This window comes from Oncorhynchus nerka, linkage group LG18 (genome assembly GCF_034236695.1).
Source record: "Oncorhynchus nerka isolate Pitt River linkage group LG18, Oner_Uvic_2.0, whole genome shotgun sequence".
NCBI lineage: Eukaryota > Metazoa > Chordata > Actinopteri > Salmoniformes > Salmonidae > Oncorhynchus > Oncorhynchus nerka.
The window spans coordinates 27,945,013-27,961,970 of NC_088413.1; the positions used below are offsets into that span (position 1 = coordinate 27,945,013).

The 16,958-nt window shown below is 47.6% G+C and overlaps 1 protein-coding gene across 6 annotated transcripts in view; it reads right to left on the minus strand.

The window, feature by feature from the left end:
• The window catches only part of fbxw7 (F-box and WD repeat domain containing 7), a 209,251-nt gene that overhangs the window by 97,914 nt on the left and 94,379 nt on the right, over positions 1–16,958 (minus strand). Inside the window, exon 1 of one of the 6 annotated variants that reach the window (XM_029687111.2) lies at positions 3,734–4,154. The exons of 4 other annotated variants lie outside the window; for them this stretch is intronic. In XM_029687111.2, coding sequence (XP_029542971.2) covers positions 3,734–3,973 — 240 coding nt within the window. In that variant the 5' untranslated portion in view covers positions 3,974–4,154. Of the gene's footprint in view, positions 1–3,733; positions 4,155–16,958 lie in introns of those variants that run through there. One more of the 6 variants, XM_029687109.2, reaches the window with a different exon arrangement.

A 16,958-nucleotide genomic window follows, 5' to 3' on the forward strand; every position in this document is an offset into this window, starting at 1 on the left:
TGTGCAAGTTGCTGATAGAACACCTGTATTCTGCAGTGTTTTAGTTAGTGGGAGAGAGTGAAAGAGGTAGAGAGGGAAGGCAAAGATCCCCTGATGGAGGGGTCGGCATGCCGCGGGCGCTGCTCTGCTTTTGGAGGGGGAAACTGCACTCTCGCAACGGGAAGCCAGGGATTAAGCTCGACCGGCAACAGTGCCGTAATCCTACATTAAAAAAAAAAAAATATATATATATATATATATATAAACCAATTACCATCCGGAGGCTGCCAGAGGTGGGGGCTTAACTAACTTTATTCTTCCCGTGTTCGGTTCCCTGTGCCAGGGGTGTCTCGTTTCATGCTCCCCTGGAGGCCTAGGTCTGGTTGGTACCAAAAGGTGTATTTCACCTTCAGCTCAAACGATTAAATCCTAATTAGCGTCAAGGCTGAGTTTCCCTAGCAGTTGTAGAAAACAGGGCACAGAACATTCCTTACCAAAGGAGAGGGAGGTAAGGAATGAAGGGAGGGATGAACTAGAAAGAGGGAGGGAGCAAGAGAATGAGAGAACACAGAAGGTACCCAGTGGGACACCTTATTTACAGTTCTAACACCCTCAACACCATTTTACAGCCCACAACACATCTGAAACAGTACACGGTACAAATTAACACTGGATGGAGGTCAAGACATTCCGCTTTCATGAAGTTCTTGGGGAGAATCACCTCACAAACAGCCTTTTAAAGGGCTAGAGTACCGGGTCCAAAACAACCACTGAGTTTAACAGGTTAAAGGGCTAGAGTACCCGGGTTCAAAACAACCACTGAGTTTAACGGGCTAGAGTACCGGGTCCTAAACAACCACTGAGTTTAACAGGTTAAAGGGCTAGAGTACCGGGTCCTAAACAACCACTGAGTTTAACAGGTTAAAGGACTAGAGTACCGGGTCCTAAACAACCACTGAGTTTAACAGGTTAAAGGACTAGAGTACCGGGTCCAAAACAACCACTGAGTTTAACAGGTTAAAGGACTAGAGTACCGGATCCAAAACAACCACTGAGTTTAACAGGTTAAAGGACTAGAGTACCGGGTCCAAAACAACCACTGAGTTTAACAGGTTAAAGGGCTATAGCCATCGTATGCCTGGACAGTTGCTCATCCTGCTTTGTGACGTGTGCGTTGACTGTGAACCTAGTTTGGTCTCCCTTTTTGTTAGTCATGCAGTGTAACAGAGGAATGTAACAGTCTGTTTTACCTTGCAAAAAATGATTATGGTGATTATTATGAGTACCACTTGAATCCCATTGGACAGTGAGCGAAACACTTACAAAGAGAAACATCTCTTTTATTCTGACTCTGTGGCCAGGAAAGACGGAGCATAGTGGATATTATCCTGCCTAGCCACCCCCTTAGAGCCCTTTCGGCTCAGCTTTTGAACCTGCAGCTAGCGCGTAAACAGCGCTAATGAAGGACAAATTACCATTCTGATCCCTTTGTCTCGGAGCTGTTTTACCCAGTGGCTGGCTTTGATCTCAGACAGAAGAGAGAGAGAGAGAGGGGGAGAGCAAGAGACAGGGGGAGACAAAATGTGGGGAGGGAGAGAGAGGGGGCAGGGCGAGTGGGGGGCAGGGAGAGCGAGCGGAGGGCGGGGAGAGGGGCGCGGAGAGCGAGCGAGAGGGGGCGGGGAGAGCGAGCGAGCGAGCGAGAGGGGGGCGGGGAGAGCGAGCGAGCGAGCGAGAGGGGGGCGGGGAGAGCGAGCGAGCGAGAGGGTTGCAGTCTCCTCAGTCACTGTTTTAGCTGTGTCCTCTCCTCATTCTCTCTCCATCCTTCACTCTGTCCCTCAACTCCCTCTGAAAACTGCGGAGGTGGAAAGAGGACAATTATATTCTCTCAATCTTTCATGTCCTCTCCCATCCTTCCCTCAGCAACCCCTATAAAAAAAAGAGCCCTTCGTCTAAGCTCCAAGGCATTTTTACTATGATGTAGCCAACACTCAAACATTGAGGTGCCAGTCTAATTTGACAAGAAAATATCAATGCTGTTAGCGGTAGTCAATTCAATTCCCCAAAGTAATGAAGTTTTTTTAAGGGTTCACATCAGTACAATGTCACAAAAGTGCAAATTGCCCATCAAGGGCTGCCAACATTTCCCACGTCACAGACAGGGGGTACAAAAGCTGTGGTACGTCTGATTCCTTACAGGGGAACAACTAGAAAAAAGGTTGCGTGGGCCGCAATTCAATTTGGCAGGATAACAGCTCAACATGGCAGACAAAGCCTTGGTCAGCCTTCTCCACTTGTTGCCGCAGTGCGCCACACACACACATAAAAAGTGTGTACGTGTAAGGATGCTGGACTTAGGTTGCTGAGCATAAGGAGTAAAGCCGCAGGCCAGTTGTCGAGGTGTAACGTTCCATCGCGTCCGATACCATTGAACTGTCCTGGCCGTCACTGGCCCCCCTCCTATCTAGCAGCACCTCTCCCATTAATCGGATGACATCACTGAAACATGTCAGCAATAAAAGACTACTGAAGGGAGAGGACATCCAGAGCCTGTGTCTTTTATGCACTTGTCCCTGTAAAACGTTCAACTTTACGTTCTTGAAACGTCGACAACCGATATTTCCTTGGACTACAGAAGCTGCCAGGTGTTTATCCCTGCGATCAATACATTTGGTCACCGTCTCCTAAACATAACCTATAAATAGAGAGATACCATGCAGCCTTTTTAAGGTCACATGTAGGAGTCCTGAACGGCTCTTTGGGCGAGGCTGCCCGGGCACATGACTGCGTCAACAAGAGCATTGTTGCGCCCAGCAGTCTACCCACGACACACGGTAGCATAAAACCGTGTTTTAGAGAGAAACCGAATACTTAAATAAAAATAAATTGGTTGAAAGCTATTTGCTGAAGTAGGCACATGATTAAGGATTGGTAGTGTGCATTTGTTAGCATTACACAACATGGTACAATGTAATTGTGACAAAGCCCTTAGTAAAAGTCCTTGGGGAATCGGGTATTCTACCAAACTGACAAGCTATTGCGCTCATTCACGTGTTGGCAATATAGTTTTCATATTATGAAACGCTTTGTCAAGAATAAAACCTGTCACTGCATTTACGGTCAAGGACAAGTGCCAACACTGACTATGGCTTTTATCTTTCCATCTTGATTTAATGAAACAAGACGAGACACAACAGTACAGGTAACAAATGACTGTTTGTTGACTGAAGTGGGAAGAGATGTAGTAGGTACAGTGTTTATACAGTGTTTATATCCACGTTGAGAAGGCTTGTGGGTCAGAGGTCAGAACTATTTTTGAGACGGCCTCAACTGCGTTTCACTTTGACAATATACAACCCAGGGAAGAAACAAGACTCTTGTTGAACATTTCAAAAACAAAAGAAAATAGTCACCAGAGCAGAAACAAAAAGAGGGAAACAAACAACCTCTGTCAGATGGAGACAAAAACTGTCACTTTGATTAACTACAAACACAAAAACAGAGACTGACAACGTGCAATTCAACAGAAGAGAGGAAACGGGGAAGAGACCTTGACGCTAAAACAGAATCACAGTTGCACTAGTCCGCAGACAGTTGTGCTTTCGTCAGTCCCGTCTCACATATAAGCCAGCAGGGTGCGGAGTGAACCCTTGACATTATGTGGGTGACAGGCGAGATTCCTCACTCATGTCGGTAAGCATCTGGCCTACCCCAACCCCCCTTAACACACCTTGGGCCCAAGCCCGGCAGCACTCACCCGTCTGCGACAGAAGGGCAGCCCCTGAGTGATGATGTTGATGCTGAAGAGCCGGAGCACTTTCTGCGGGGGCAGTGGTGGGTCCTTAGCCACCTTGACCACCACCTTTGGGTCTGCCACTATGTCCAGGGCCAGGCTCTCCGGTGTTGCCAGGGGGGCCTTCTCTTTCCCAGAGGCCTTGGGCATCTTCTTTCGGGATCCGGAAGATGCGAAAAGGGGTATGGGGCAATGCCTCAGCATTGCAAGAACAGGGGCTAGTAGGTCATATCCCAGAGGGGTAATCAGGGGTGGGTCGGCTCAGGGAGCAGGTTGTTGTACGTAGTGGCCGGGGAATTCGACTCTTCTCTCTGGAGCTCTTGAAAACACTAATACAACCCTCACGGTGCTTTGTTGATGCTGGTCTGTCCACTACGAGCTCGCTGCCCAGCTCATCGGCCCTCTTTAAATTATCCCAGGGCGTGATGTCATCGCTGCGGTCCCTGCCAGGCAGAGCAGCTGTCTGCCATGCCTCAGGATAGGCCACGCCCCCCCGGAACGACGAGTCACTGTGGAATCCGGCTCCCTGACCCCCTGGGGAGGAATGAGTTCCACCGGTTGTCCAAAACTGCAGTTATGAGGAAGCTCAATGGGGTGACATGTGCAATCCCCCAGACCAGCCCCCTCCTGTCCTGTCTGCTCCTCCCTGACTTACCACTGTAATCAGCTGCTTTGACATGGTCTCTTAACACAGTGGTTCCAAAACGGTGGGGCCCTTTTCTTTTTTTTTGGAACTCAGTCGGGCTTTCAACATACTCTTGAAACCTGCGATAGTAGAATGCACAAGGTGACATTTCTAAATTGGGTAGTGCATCAGCAGTTCTTCTTGTCATGTCAGTCATTACATACCTTAAAGCGCTATTTACAATTAGTCAGAAATGTCCAGATCAGCTGGTCTGTGTCAGGTAACTTTTTTTTTTTTGGGGGGCATAATGTTACAGTATCGCAGTGGGACATGGGGGGGGCATAATGTTACAGTATCACAGTGGGACATGGGGGCAGAATGTTACAGTATCGCAGTGGGACATGGGGGGCATAACGTTACAGTATCGCAGTGGGACATGGGGGCATAACGTTACAGTATCGCAGTGGGACATGGGGGCATAACGTTACAGTATCGCAGTGGGACATGGGGGCATAACGTTACAGTATCGCAGTGGGACATGGGGGCATAACGTTACAGTATCACAGTGGGACATGGGGGGCATAATGTTACAGTATCGCAGTGGGACATGGGGGCATAATGTTACAGTATCGCAGTGGGACATGTGGGGGCATAACGTTACAGTATCACAGTGGGACATGGGGGGGACCATAATGTTACAGTATCGCAGTGGGACATGGGGGCAATGTTACAGTATCGCAGTGGGACATGTGGGGGCATAACGTTACAGTATCACAGTGGGACATAATGTTACAGTATCACAGTGGGACATAATGTTACAGTATCACAGTGGGACATGGGGGCATAACGTTACAGTATCACAGTGGGACATGGGGGCATAACGTTACAGTATCAGTGGGACATGGGGGCAGAATGTTACAGTATCGCAGTGGGACATGGGGGCATAATGTTACAGTATCACAGTGGGACATGGGGGGCAGAATGTTACAGTATCGCAGTGGGACATGGGGGCATAATGTTACAGTATCACAGTGGGACATGGGGGCATAACGTTACAGTATCAGTGGGACATGGGGAGCAGAATGTTACAGTATCGCAGTGGGACATGGGGGGGGGCATAATGTTACAGTATCACAGTGGGACATGGGGGCAGAATGTTACAGTATCGCAGTGGGACATGGGGGGGCATAATGTTACAGTATCGCAATGGGACATGGGGGCATAATGTTACAGTATCGCAGGGGACATGGGGGCATAATGTTACAGTATCGCAATGGGACATGGGGGCATAACGTTACAGTATCACAGTGGGACATGGGGGCATAATGTTACAGTACAGTATCGCAGTGGGACATGGGGGCATAATGTTACAGTATCACAGTGGGACATGGGGGGCATAATGTTACAGTATCGCAGGGGACATGGGGGCATAATGTTACAGTATCGCAATGGGACATGGGGGCATAACGTTACAGTATCACAGTGGGACATGGGGGCATAATGTTACAGTATCGCAGTGGGACATGGGGGCATAATGTTACAGTATGACAGTGGGACATGGGGGCATAATGTTACAGTATCACAGTGGGACATAATGTTACAGTATCACAGTGGGACATGGGGGCATAATGTTACAGTATCACAGTGGGGCATGGGGGGAACCATAATGTTACAGTATCGCAGTGGGACATGGGGGCAAATTGTTACAGTATCACAGTGGGACATGGGGGCATAACGTTACAGTATCACAGTGGGACATGGGGGGAATAACGTTACAGTATCACAGTGGGACATGGGGGCAGAATGTTACAGTATCACAGTGGGACATAATGTTACAGTATCACAGTGGGACATAATGTTACAGTATCACAGTGGGACATGGGGGGGGCATAACGTTACAGTATCAGTGGGACATAATGTTACAGTATCACAGTGGGACATGGGGGGCAGAATGTTACAGTATCGCAGTGGGACATGGGGGGGCATAATGTTACAGTATCAGTGGGACATGGGGGCAGAATGTTACAGTATCGCAGTGGGACATGGGAGGCATAATGTTACAGTATCGCAGTGGGACATGGGAGGCATAATGTTACAGTATCACAGTGGGACATAATGTTACAGTATCACAGTGGGACATGGGTGGGGGGGCATAATGTTACAGTATCGCAGTGGGACATGGGGGGGCATAATGTTACAGTATCGCAGTGGGACATGGGGGGACATAACGTTACAGTATCACAGTGGGACATGGGGGGGCATAACGTTACAGTATCGCAGTGGGACATGGGGGGCATAACGTTACAGTATCACAGTGGGAGGCATAACGTTACAGTATCACAGTGGGAGGCATAACGTTACAGTATCACAGTGGGAGGCATAACGTTACAGTATCACAGTGGGAGGCATAACGTTACAGTATCACAGTGGGAGGCATAATGTTACAGTATCACAGTGGGAGGCATAATGTTACAGTATCACAGTGGGAGGCATAATGTTACAGTATCACAGTGGGAGGCATAATGTTACAGTATCACAGTGGGAGGCATAACGTTACAGTATCACAGTGGGACATGGGGGGCATAACGTTACAGTATCACAGTGGGACATGGGGGGCATAACGTTACAGTATCACAGTGGGACATGGGGGGGCATAACGTTACAGTATCGCAGTGGGACATGGGGGGCATAACGTTACAGTATCGCAGTGGGACATGGGGGGCATAACGTTACAGTATCACAGTGGGAGGCATAACGTTACAGTATCACAGTGGGAGGCATAACGTTACAGTATCACAGTGGGAGGCATAACGTTACAGTATCACAGTGGGAGGCATAACGTTACAGTATCACAGTGGGAGGCATAATGTTACAGTATCACAGTGGGAGGCATAATGTTACAGTATCACAGTGGGAGGCATAATGTTACAGTATCACAGTGGGAGGCATAATGTTACAGTATCACAGTGGGAGGCATAACGTTACAGTATCACAGTGGGAGGCATAACGTTACAGTATCACAGTGGGACATGGGGGGCATAACGTTACAGTATCACAGTGGGACATGGGGGGCATAACGTTACAGTATCACAGTGGGAGGCATAATGTTACAGTATCACAGTGGGAGGCATAATGTTACAGTATCACAGTGGGAGGCATAATGTTACAGTATCACAGTGGGAGGCATAATGTTACAGTATCACAGTGGGAGGCATAATGTTACAGTATCACAGTGGGAGGCATAATGTTACAGTATCACAGTGGGGGGCATAACGTTACAGTATCACAGTGGGAGGCATAACGTTACAGTATCACAGTGGGAGGCATAACGTTACAGTATCACAGTGGGAGGCATAATGTTACAGTATCACAGTGGGACGCATAATGTTACAGTATCACAGTGGGACGCATAATGTTACAGTATCACAGTGGGAGGCATAATGTTACAGTATCACAGTGGGAGGCATAATGTTACAGTATCACAGTGGGAGGCATAATGTTACAGTATCACAGTGGGAGGCATAATGTTACAGTATCACAGTGGGAGGCATAATGTTACAGTATCACAGTGGGAGGCATAATGTTACAGTATCACAGTGGGAGGCATAATGTTACAGTATCACAGTGGGGGCATAATGTTACAGTATCACAGTGGGGGCATAACGTTACAGTATCACAGTGGGAGGCATAATGTTACAGTATCACAGTGGAGGCATAATGTTACAGTATCACAGTGGGAGGCATAATGTTACAGTATCACAGTGGGAGGCATAATGTTACAGTATCACAGTGGGACGCATAATGTTACAGTATCACAGCGGGACATGGGGGGGGCATAATGTTACAGTATCACAGCGGGACATGGGGGCGATAATGTTACAGTATCGCAGTGGGACATGGGGGCATAATGTTACAGTATCAGTGGGACATGGGGGCATAATGTTACAGTATCACAGCGGGACATGGGGGGCACAATGTTACAGTATCGCAGTGGGACATGGGGGCATAATGTTACAGTATCAGTGGGACATGGGGGGGAACCATAATGTTACAGTATCACAGTGGGACATGGGGGGCATTATGTTACAGTATCGCAGTGGGACATGGGGGGCATAATTTAACAGTAGCGCAGTGGGACATGGAGGGGGGGGCATAATGTTACAGTATCGCAGTGGGACATGACACCTGTCATAAACAGTGACAGTTTATGCCAACTCATGGCAAGCAGATCAGATTTTTGTCCAATTTTTTTAATTAACTTATTGGAGTGCCGCCGTTTCCCAACTTTTCGAGAACTTGGGATTTAATTTGAAGGTCGAAATCTCCCTTAGAAGAGCAGGAGAAGTTCTCCAACTTTTTTAATTGCCTCCACTTCTTCTGGGACGATGTTGTCCACAGAATGTGCTGCTGTATGCCGGCTAGGACATTTCTCAATATAGTGTCAACCTATTGGGAATAGACGCCATTACCATACCCACATAGGTCACATCTCAGCACGTGGAACTTCCTCAAATTCTAATCAAAAGGCTGGAGAAAAGAAGGCTGGAGAAATAAATAATTGCTATGGGAAAATTTAACTACAGAAAAAATAGGTCTGGATCAGTGGGGATGACAGAGTCTTCACAACTCGGCAGAACTGACGGACAACAAAGAATGCTGACTCCCCCCTACGCTGCCCATCCCTGATCAATAAAGATGTAATGAAAAACAAAGCCCTAGTCCTCTTGAACCGAGAGGCCTCTTCATTGTGTGTTGCTTCTGGATGTTGGCAGGCAACTGAATAATTCATAAATACAAAAGAACTCCCCGCTGTATAAGTGTGTGAGTCTGAATGCGAAGCTAGCAGCATTAGTACCTTTCCCACAGAGGTTTAGTGTAAACAGTCAAGAGTGCAGACACATCGGTGATGGTAACCAGAGACACCAGCAAAACTGCTCGTTTCCGAACACATCCTGAATAGGCTACAGCAAATGTATCTCCCATGTCTATATTCCGGCTACATGAGCTTTTTGGCTAATCTTCAACTTCCAAACTATGTGCCATGGACCCACTGCCGAGGTTTATGTCTGTTAACATGATAGGCCCAAGGTAAACAGTAGGAATGTCAGCCATGAGGGATTTAACCTTGGGTCCTGGGGAATTCAAGCCCAAAGCCTTCGGTTTGAGGGAATCTCTTATCCTGAATGCCATGCAGTTTAAAACAGCCTCCAGACGGATGTTAACTTCCAAAACTTGAGGAGATTTAGAGGTCAGGGTTTAAGGTAGAACGGGGGGGGGGGTGGGAGATCAACTGAGCGGTACTAGAAAAAAGGTTCATGTTTGTGGTTACAGTTCAAGTGGACGCCAATATGCTATAATATGCCAATATGCTATATTAGCCTATAGGATCTTAACCTACGGTCTGATTTTCTTAATGAGAATATGCTAACTCTGAGAATATGATCTTACGGTCTGATCTTCTTAATGAGAATATGCTAACTCCGATGGGCTATATTAGCCTATAGGATTTTAATAGGATCTTCTTAATGAGAATAACGGATGGGCTATATTAGCCTATAGGATCTTAACCTACGGTCTGATCTTAATGAGAATATGCTAACTCTGATGGGCTATATTAGCCTATAGGATTTTAACCTACGGTCTGATTTTCTTAATGAGAATATGCTAACTCGGATGGGCTATATTAGCCTATAGGATCTTAACCTACGGTCTGATCTTCTTAAATATGCTAACGCCAATGGGAGTTACGGTCTGATCTTCTCAGTGAGAATAGGTTTACCTGCGTGGTGGTAACTCATCCTCAGTAAACAAAGCAATTTACTTGCTCAAGCATTTTGGTCAAAAGCAACGAGCGCACACACACACACACACACCACACACACACCACCCAGTGATCTCTCACACACACCCTGTCAGCAGAGCTATTCCAGAACACACTTCACTCCAGTCGTCTATACTGTAGCGACCCGCACAGACAGCTGTGTGTTATGTGCTAGGCTAGGAGGTGGTTGTGTTGTACTGACCAGTACCCGGTGTTCGCGGGGTCCGACATGTCAATCAACCTGCTATCTGCCAATCACGGGAATGCCTGGAATGTTCTGATGCCGGGCATCCTGGTGGTTGGCGGAGTGGCGTGGAGGGGGGTTGGGAATTGGAAGTTAAGACCAGGTTCAGCCTTTGTTCTCTCTCTCTTACGTCTGGGCTTCACAAGAGAAGGTCACGATTGGCTTGTGGGTTATCTGTCATCTATTTGGCGTGTGCTACGGCCCAAACAGTAGCCTGTGTAAAGTTGGTTCAATAAACCGTCAATTCGCAAACTCAAGCCTCTGTCTGGACAATTGTTCATTTATGATCTAGTCAGGTCATTACAATACCTTCAGGATCCCTTAGGTTGCATTCTGTGAGGAGAAACACTGATGTGTCAAAAGGTCCAGCCTTTTTGGTACCTCGAGTTACTCAGCACACTTACACATGTTTCTGACCATGACAGCCAATGCTGCTAAGACTGGGACCTATATTACCGAAACTTCAAGAACAAGTCGAAATGTGTCTAAAAACTGAGTAAATGTATTGGAGGATGTTCGCCTGTGACTTAGAGAGGGAATCCACCGTAGGGGGAAACGGTGCCACTGTTCCCCCACCCCCACCGTTGTCGTTTTTGTCGCCGAGCTGAGAAGCGTGGCGCAGCACAGTCAACTGCAGTACATATTGTCCTTCTATAGCACATGAAAGGATTTACAGGGAGGGGGGGAAAGGGTGCTGTTTGAAGTACCTTTTTTGATGTTGTAACATCCCAAATGGACATGGCTGTTTCACCATTAAAGACACCAGCTTCATTTCAAGTGATTAAAGCATCAGGGCAACTTGTGTTTTAGAAGACATAAGACTAAGCATGCTTGCAAATCCATTACAATATGAAACAAATACGGTACATCAGACTATTCAGAAACGGGAACCTGTTTACGTGTAACCATAGCAACACATTCCCTTATTTCACACATGTGGAAGGCTCTGACAGCCAAATCAGACAAAGCATAACGAGGCTCTTCTGGCCTGGGCTTGTATGGGGACTGGGCATGATGGATCGCTGGGAAGGCTTAGCTCATACCGGACCACACACAGACCGTTTCCTCGCTGTTTACATTATAACACACTTGCAGTCACACCTCCCTTTGCAACAGTGAGTGATTAGCCGTACCAATCTATACAACACATGCTAGAACACAAAGTTGATGAATGAGTAATCACACACAAGCATTTCGCTACACAACACATGCTAGAACACAAAGTTGATGAATGAGTAATCACACACAAGCATTTCGCTACACTCGCAATAACATCTGCTTACCATGTGGATGTGACCAATAAAATTGGACCTGATTTGAATGAGTCGTCCAGCCCCTTGTACAGCGACGGCCTGCCACTGTGTACAAGTGTGAGTTGAGGTTCCTTCCTGTTTACATTAGCATCCTCCGCTGGGCATAAACACCAGCCGACAGCCAGCGATTACGGTCGCAGAAGCTATTACCCTATAAACAATAGCATTGAAGATACAGGCAAACGTTAAAATGACTTTCACATGGATCGGACGCCGGAGTAAAGAGAAAGAGAGATACCTAGTCATTTGGTACAACTGAATGCATTCAACTAAGAACATTTGGAAAAAGAGTTTGGCCGAGAGAAAATAACATCCACAGAGGATTAAGAAAAACCCTTCTGGTTGGTGTTTGATTAGTTCCTAAGAAAAACAGCTGGAGTTTAAATAGACACTGTTGGGACATAGGGCTCTGTTCAGCTCTGCAGAGGCACAGGCCCATTTCCATATCCTAATTGCTAGACATTGTATTGCTTCAAAATCTGAAAACGTCCATGGAGGTAAGTCAAAAAGCCAACAGCTATTTAGCAGAATGAAGACGAGTGGCAGAGCTTCCTGTTGCACTACTGGCCTGGGAGCAGCAACGTGTCAACTCTGTCAAGTGGTTTAAACCTGCCTCCAGTCTTTCCAATAGGAATCCAGACCTTCTCTCCCACACAGTATACACACACACACACACACACACACACACACACACATACTAAAAGCGTAACAGAAAGCTCATTTGAGAGAAGAATAACTAGCTGAAAATCATAAAAATTGCACGCAGCCATTAATCTTTAATGTCTAGGGCGGCTTTTGTGAGAAATAGTCCTTAAAACACATTTCTCCAAGGCCAAACAAAATGACAAATTGGCTTGGCCAGGGCACACAGATATGTATATAAATGCATATGCATGCCTATCTATCTCATAATCCTGAATGGCCATAATGTACAATGGAAAGTTAGGATGTGTGTTCTAAAAACGCGGTGCCCAACGCTCTATGCTCAACGAGGCGGGCGCCCCCTAAAATAAGGGAACTGTGGCTTTGCCACTGGGGCCTAATAATTGCCCCAATGCTCACTCCCGACGCAAAGAGGCCTGGGGCCAGACAGTTGTCAACAGAGACATTCCAACCTAATCCCGGGTGGCGAGTGTCATAAAGCTGTGGCTTGTCAGCCAAGCCAGGTGGCGAGCAACCGAGGCTCTGCTGCTACAGGGGTGAGGCAGGCGGCAGGGGAAATGCCACAGTCAATTTGCGTAGAGATGGAAATGGGTGAGGGAGGTAGGGACGAGGGGACGTGTGCGCGGGGGCAGTGTGTTCATTGAGCCAAACGTTTATCCGTGTTACTCAGTGATCCCAACTGTTTGGCTCCACTCTACCTCTCGACATGTTGTGTCTGGAGTCTGCCTACGAGCTGCCACAAGTACGGTATGGCCCAGAGTAGGAGGTGTGTGTGTGTGTGTGTGTGTGTTTTCCGCCAATTTAATGAGTACCTTTGCATTCACCACAGTGTTCGAGAGGAGGTCATTTAAAAGCTGGGATTGAGTTCATGCTCCCTCTTCAATGAAGAGGTTGTCAGTGAAATAAACAAATCTACTGTAGGCCTGCACCAGACAGTAGAATTCATCAAGTCCCCAGCCGTTGACCCTCATCGTATCCACACAGTCGACCTCTCCCAGTACCTCCATCCCCCTGCATTGTGCACCAGAGTGGCTCTGTGTCTGAGGCTCTGACGCTACCCCAGAGGAGCTGACAGGGTGGGCCCACACACACACACACACACACACGGCTGAATGAGGCTGTCCAGTGACAGCGGGTAGCAGATGAGAAACAGCCGATGTGTGTGTGAAGCCTGGGATGCTGCTCTGGCGGCACAGCTGCAGCAGACAGTCTGAGCCTATAGAGCACTGCCTCCCTCTGGTGGACATTGTTGGAACTGCAGCACGATTCTGAGCAGTTTTCTATGCTATGTTTTATTCAGGCTACATTGAAATCAAAGTTTATTTGTGGCGTACACAGATTAGCAGATGTTAAAACAGATGTTAAATCAGGTGCAGTGAAATGCTTTGTGACCGTGTAATACCATCTTAGGGAGATTTCTTCACAGGAAGCTTGATCCTCAGTCACTCTTTCCCTGAGACGCCTCTAAAGGGGAGACTTGCGGGGTTTGGATGAAATGGACTGGCACTAGGGTGGAATCATGAGTCGCATAGCAACAGTTACCAGGGTCAGGATTTTTATTAAAACATCCAACCAGTGTGGGAGGGAGGGAGACATGGAGCAGGCTGCCTGTCACCTACAGACCACACAGCCATCAGCAGCCAGGGCCGTTGTCATAGAGACATGGTGCCATAGCCAATCATCCCTCCCTCCCTCCCACACCACAGTAGGGGTCCAGATACAGTGGTGTGCAACACACGAGCTAGGTCCAATGATTCAAGTCTAGTCAGTGACGTGCAAAAATTCAACCTCCGTTATCATTGCACGTTGTAGCTAGCTCACAATGCCCTCTGATGACTGGTTCAATTAACGTGAGGCGGCAGGAGATTGTCTGCCATCTCCATGTGTCCAGGCCGGCCAGGTTTCCATGAGAGCTAGCGTGAGATTGCGTCGGCATGGGCTGAGGCACAGCGGTGCCAGCAGCAGGAGAGTTGGACGGGAGTTCAGCTGCATTTGCCTTGGCGTGGGCGGACGGGTGCACGTGACCTTTTGCGGCTCAGCTCTGCCGGGTCTCGTCTCTGACGGGCAGCCGGCGTGTTGGAAAACACCACCTACACCACGACAGGCTGGCTTCTCAGAGTTAATTCCACATAACAGGTGGGATAGAGGGAGGACATAGCGGAGCCACTTCCGTCGCAGAAGTCAGGCAGACCTGAGTTTACAGAGCTGTTCAGGGGTACACTTATTCATTTCCTGTACCGCCGTATGCATATCCCTTGACATTTACCAATATGATTGGATGCTAAAATGGACTTCAGCTCACACGCTTGCAGACGTCTGTTTGCAAGCAGGCAGACTTGTGAGTAAGCTCGTGGGCTGAAGTGTCCAAAATTCGCAAGTACAGACAGGCAGAGTGTTCCTGTGGCCTGGGCCAATAAAGCAGTCAGTGTGGCGGCAGGACAGGGTGACACACTAATGTCTCCCCCAAGGTCAAGGAGGAAAGCCATGGCTGAGCTGCGGCAGAGTGCAGCCCTGTCCTGGAGATGGCAGACCAACTCCAACCGGTCTCCACAGAGCATAACATGGAGCCCACCGAGTCTCCTGTAATGAGGTGGCCCAAAGAGACACATGAAAGGGAGGGAGAGCGGGATAGAAAGAGAGAGAAAAGGGCCCTGTTTTGTTCAGACTTCATAAGTCCCCTAGTTTTACAAAAAGCACTGTAGCAAAGCACAGATCGATAAGAGCATACTGTGGAACTAGTCAATGTCACTACTGCTACACTACCAACACAAAGCTGAGGCTATGGAACCCTGACCTGTTCACCGGACATGCTGTTTTCAACTCCCTCTCGGACTCTCTCAAAGTCTGAATGCCTGGCTACGACATTTATTCCTGGAGGTACCCGATGACATCAAAAGTTTAAAAACAGTGATTTTCATACCCTCCCATGGGTTAGAAACTAGCTTTTAAGATCAACTGTCTTGTACATTTAATCCTACCCTGTGAAAGAGAAGCATTGTCTGAGGACCTTTCTTCGTTTTTAACCACCCGTCATAGAAAGGCTCGGTCTTCACATTATGTAGACACTGGTTTGGTGCTGGAGACAACGATCCGGAGGTTGAAAAGTGGCTAATTAATTGCTCTTTAAGCAATGTAATGTTCTGAGAGTACCTGAACACCCCAGTGGAGGCTGTGTTGGCCCTGTTACCTGGCAACCTGTTGGGGAGAACTAGGAGAGATAAAAGGGAGGAAGAGATGGAGGGATGGGCGATTGAGAATGACTCGACGCAATGAGTTGCTGCAACTCTGACAAAATGCTGCCATCCATCTAGGGCTAGCACTTTTAGCTGGATATCCAGGCCGCAGCTGGAGGCAAATCACACACAGGAGGACCCAGGTGCCATCTTGTTGCTATCCATAGCGTAGGAGTGATGGACGAGGCAATCTGCATTGACATTCTCCTCAGGCCTGGCTAGAGCTGGCCTGCTTTGTTAGATCAAACAAACAGGAAAAGCATTAGTATTTAGCCTAACAAGGTTCCAGTTCTCCCCAAAAACATAATTTACTGCCAAAAATAGGTCCATAAACGAGCATTTGAACACAGAGCTCCATTGCATACAGAATAACAGTTTAAAATGGTGTGAGCATTCAGCTTCCATGAGGGATAGACTGCTCATTAACTCTCCAGAGAGAAGGCCAAGTTATGGGACAACCAGTGTTCATCACACCAAGTCAATGCTACATCACGCTAGTCGTCGACTAGTAAGCCAAATAATATTGTCTGGATTTAATTTAACAAACTTTCAACTCCTAAGTATAACTGTCTGAAACATTTTTCATGCTCTTATTTTCAGACTTAGACTAAAGCTACAAACAAGGTTCCTATGGACAGCAGTTGATTTGCCCGCTCCATTTAAAACACTTCAGAGTGACTTCTCATTAATGAGACGCACAAATGTAATTTTCTAAAGTTCGAAGGTTGAGGTATAAACTTTAATGAATTAGACCCATTGAGTTTATTAAACACTGAAAATGGGAGCCCAAAAACAAATCCAAATTCCTCTGATCCTCTATTCCTAGCAGGCTTGGATCAACAAGCTGGCATTCCAGAGACAGCTGGGACGGTTCCCTGATGGGTGTGTGGATGCTTTTGAGTAGGCTACATTACTGTCCGTAGAATCAGTAGAGTAGGCGTGTGGAGGCTATTTTGTTTGAAGGACGCGCGCAAAGCTCCAACCAGGCGGCGCAGAGCTCCAACCAGGCGGCGCAGAGCTCCAACCAGGCGGCGCAGAGCTCCAACCAGGCGGCGCAGAGCTCCAACCAGGCGACGGAAGAGCTCCTTGACAGCAAAACAACAACCTTGGCTGCGTAGCCTTGAAGCCGGCAGGGCCTCGGCTCAGGAGAATAGCAGTGCATCGTCTCCAGTAAAAGGGCATAGTTAATTAGGCCTGTATCAAATATTCAAACACCATGTCTGTGAAGTGCCTGCTCCGGGCTCGGGACAGCACAGTACAACCAACAGATGGGGCAGAGGGAGGGGGGAC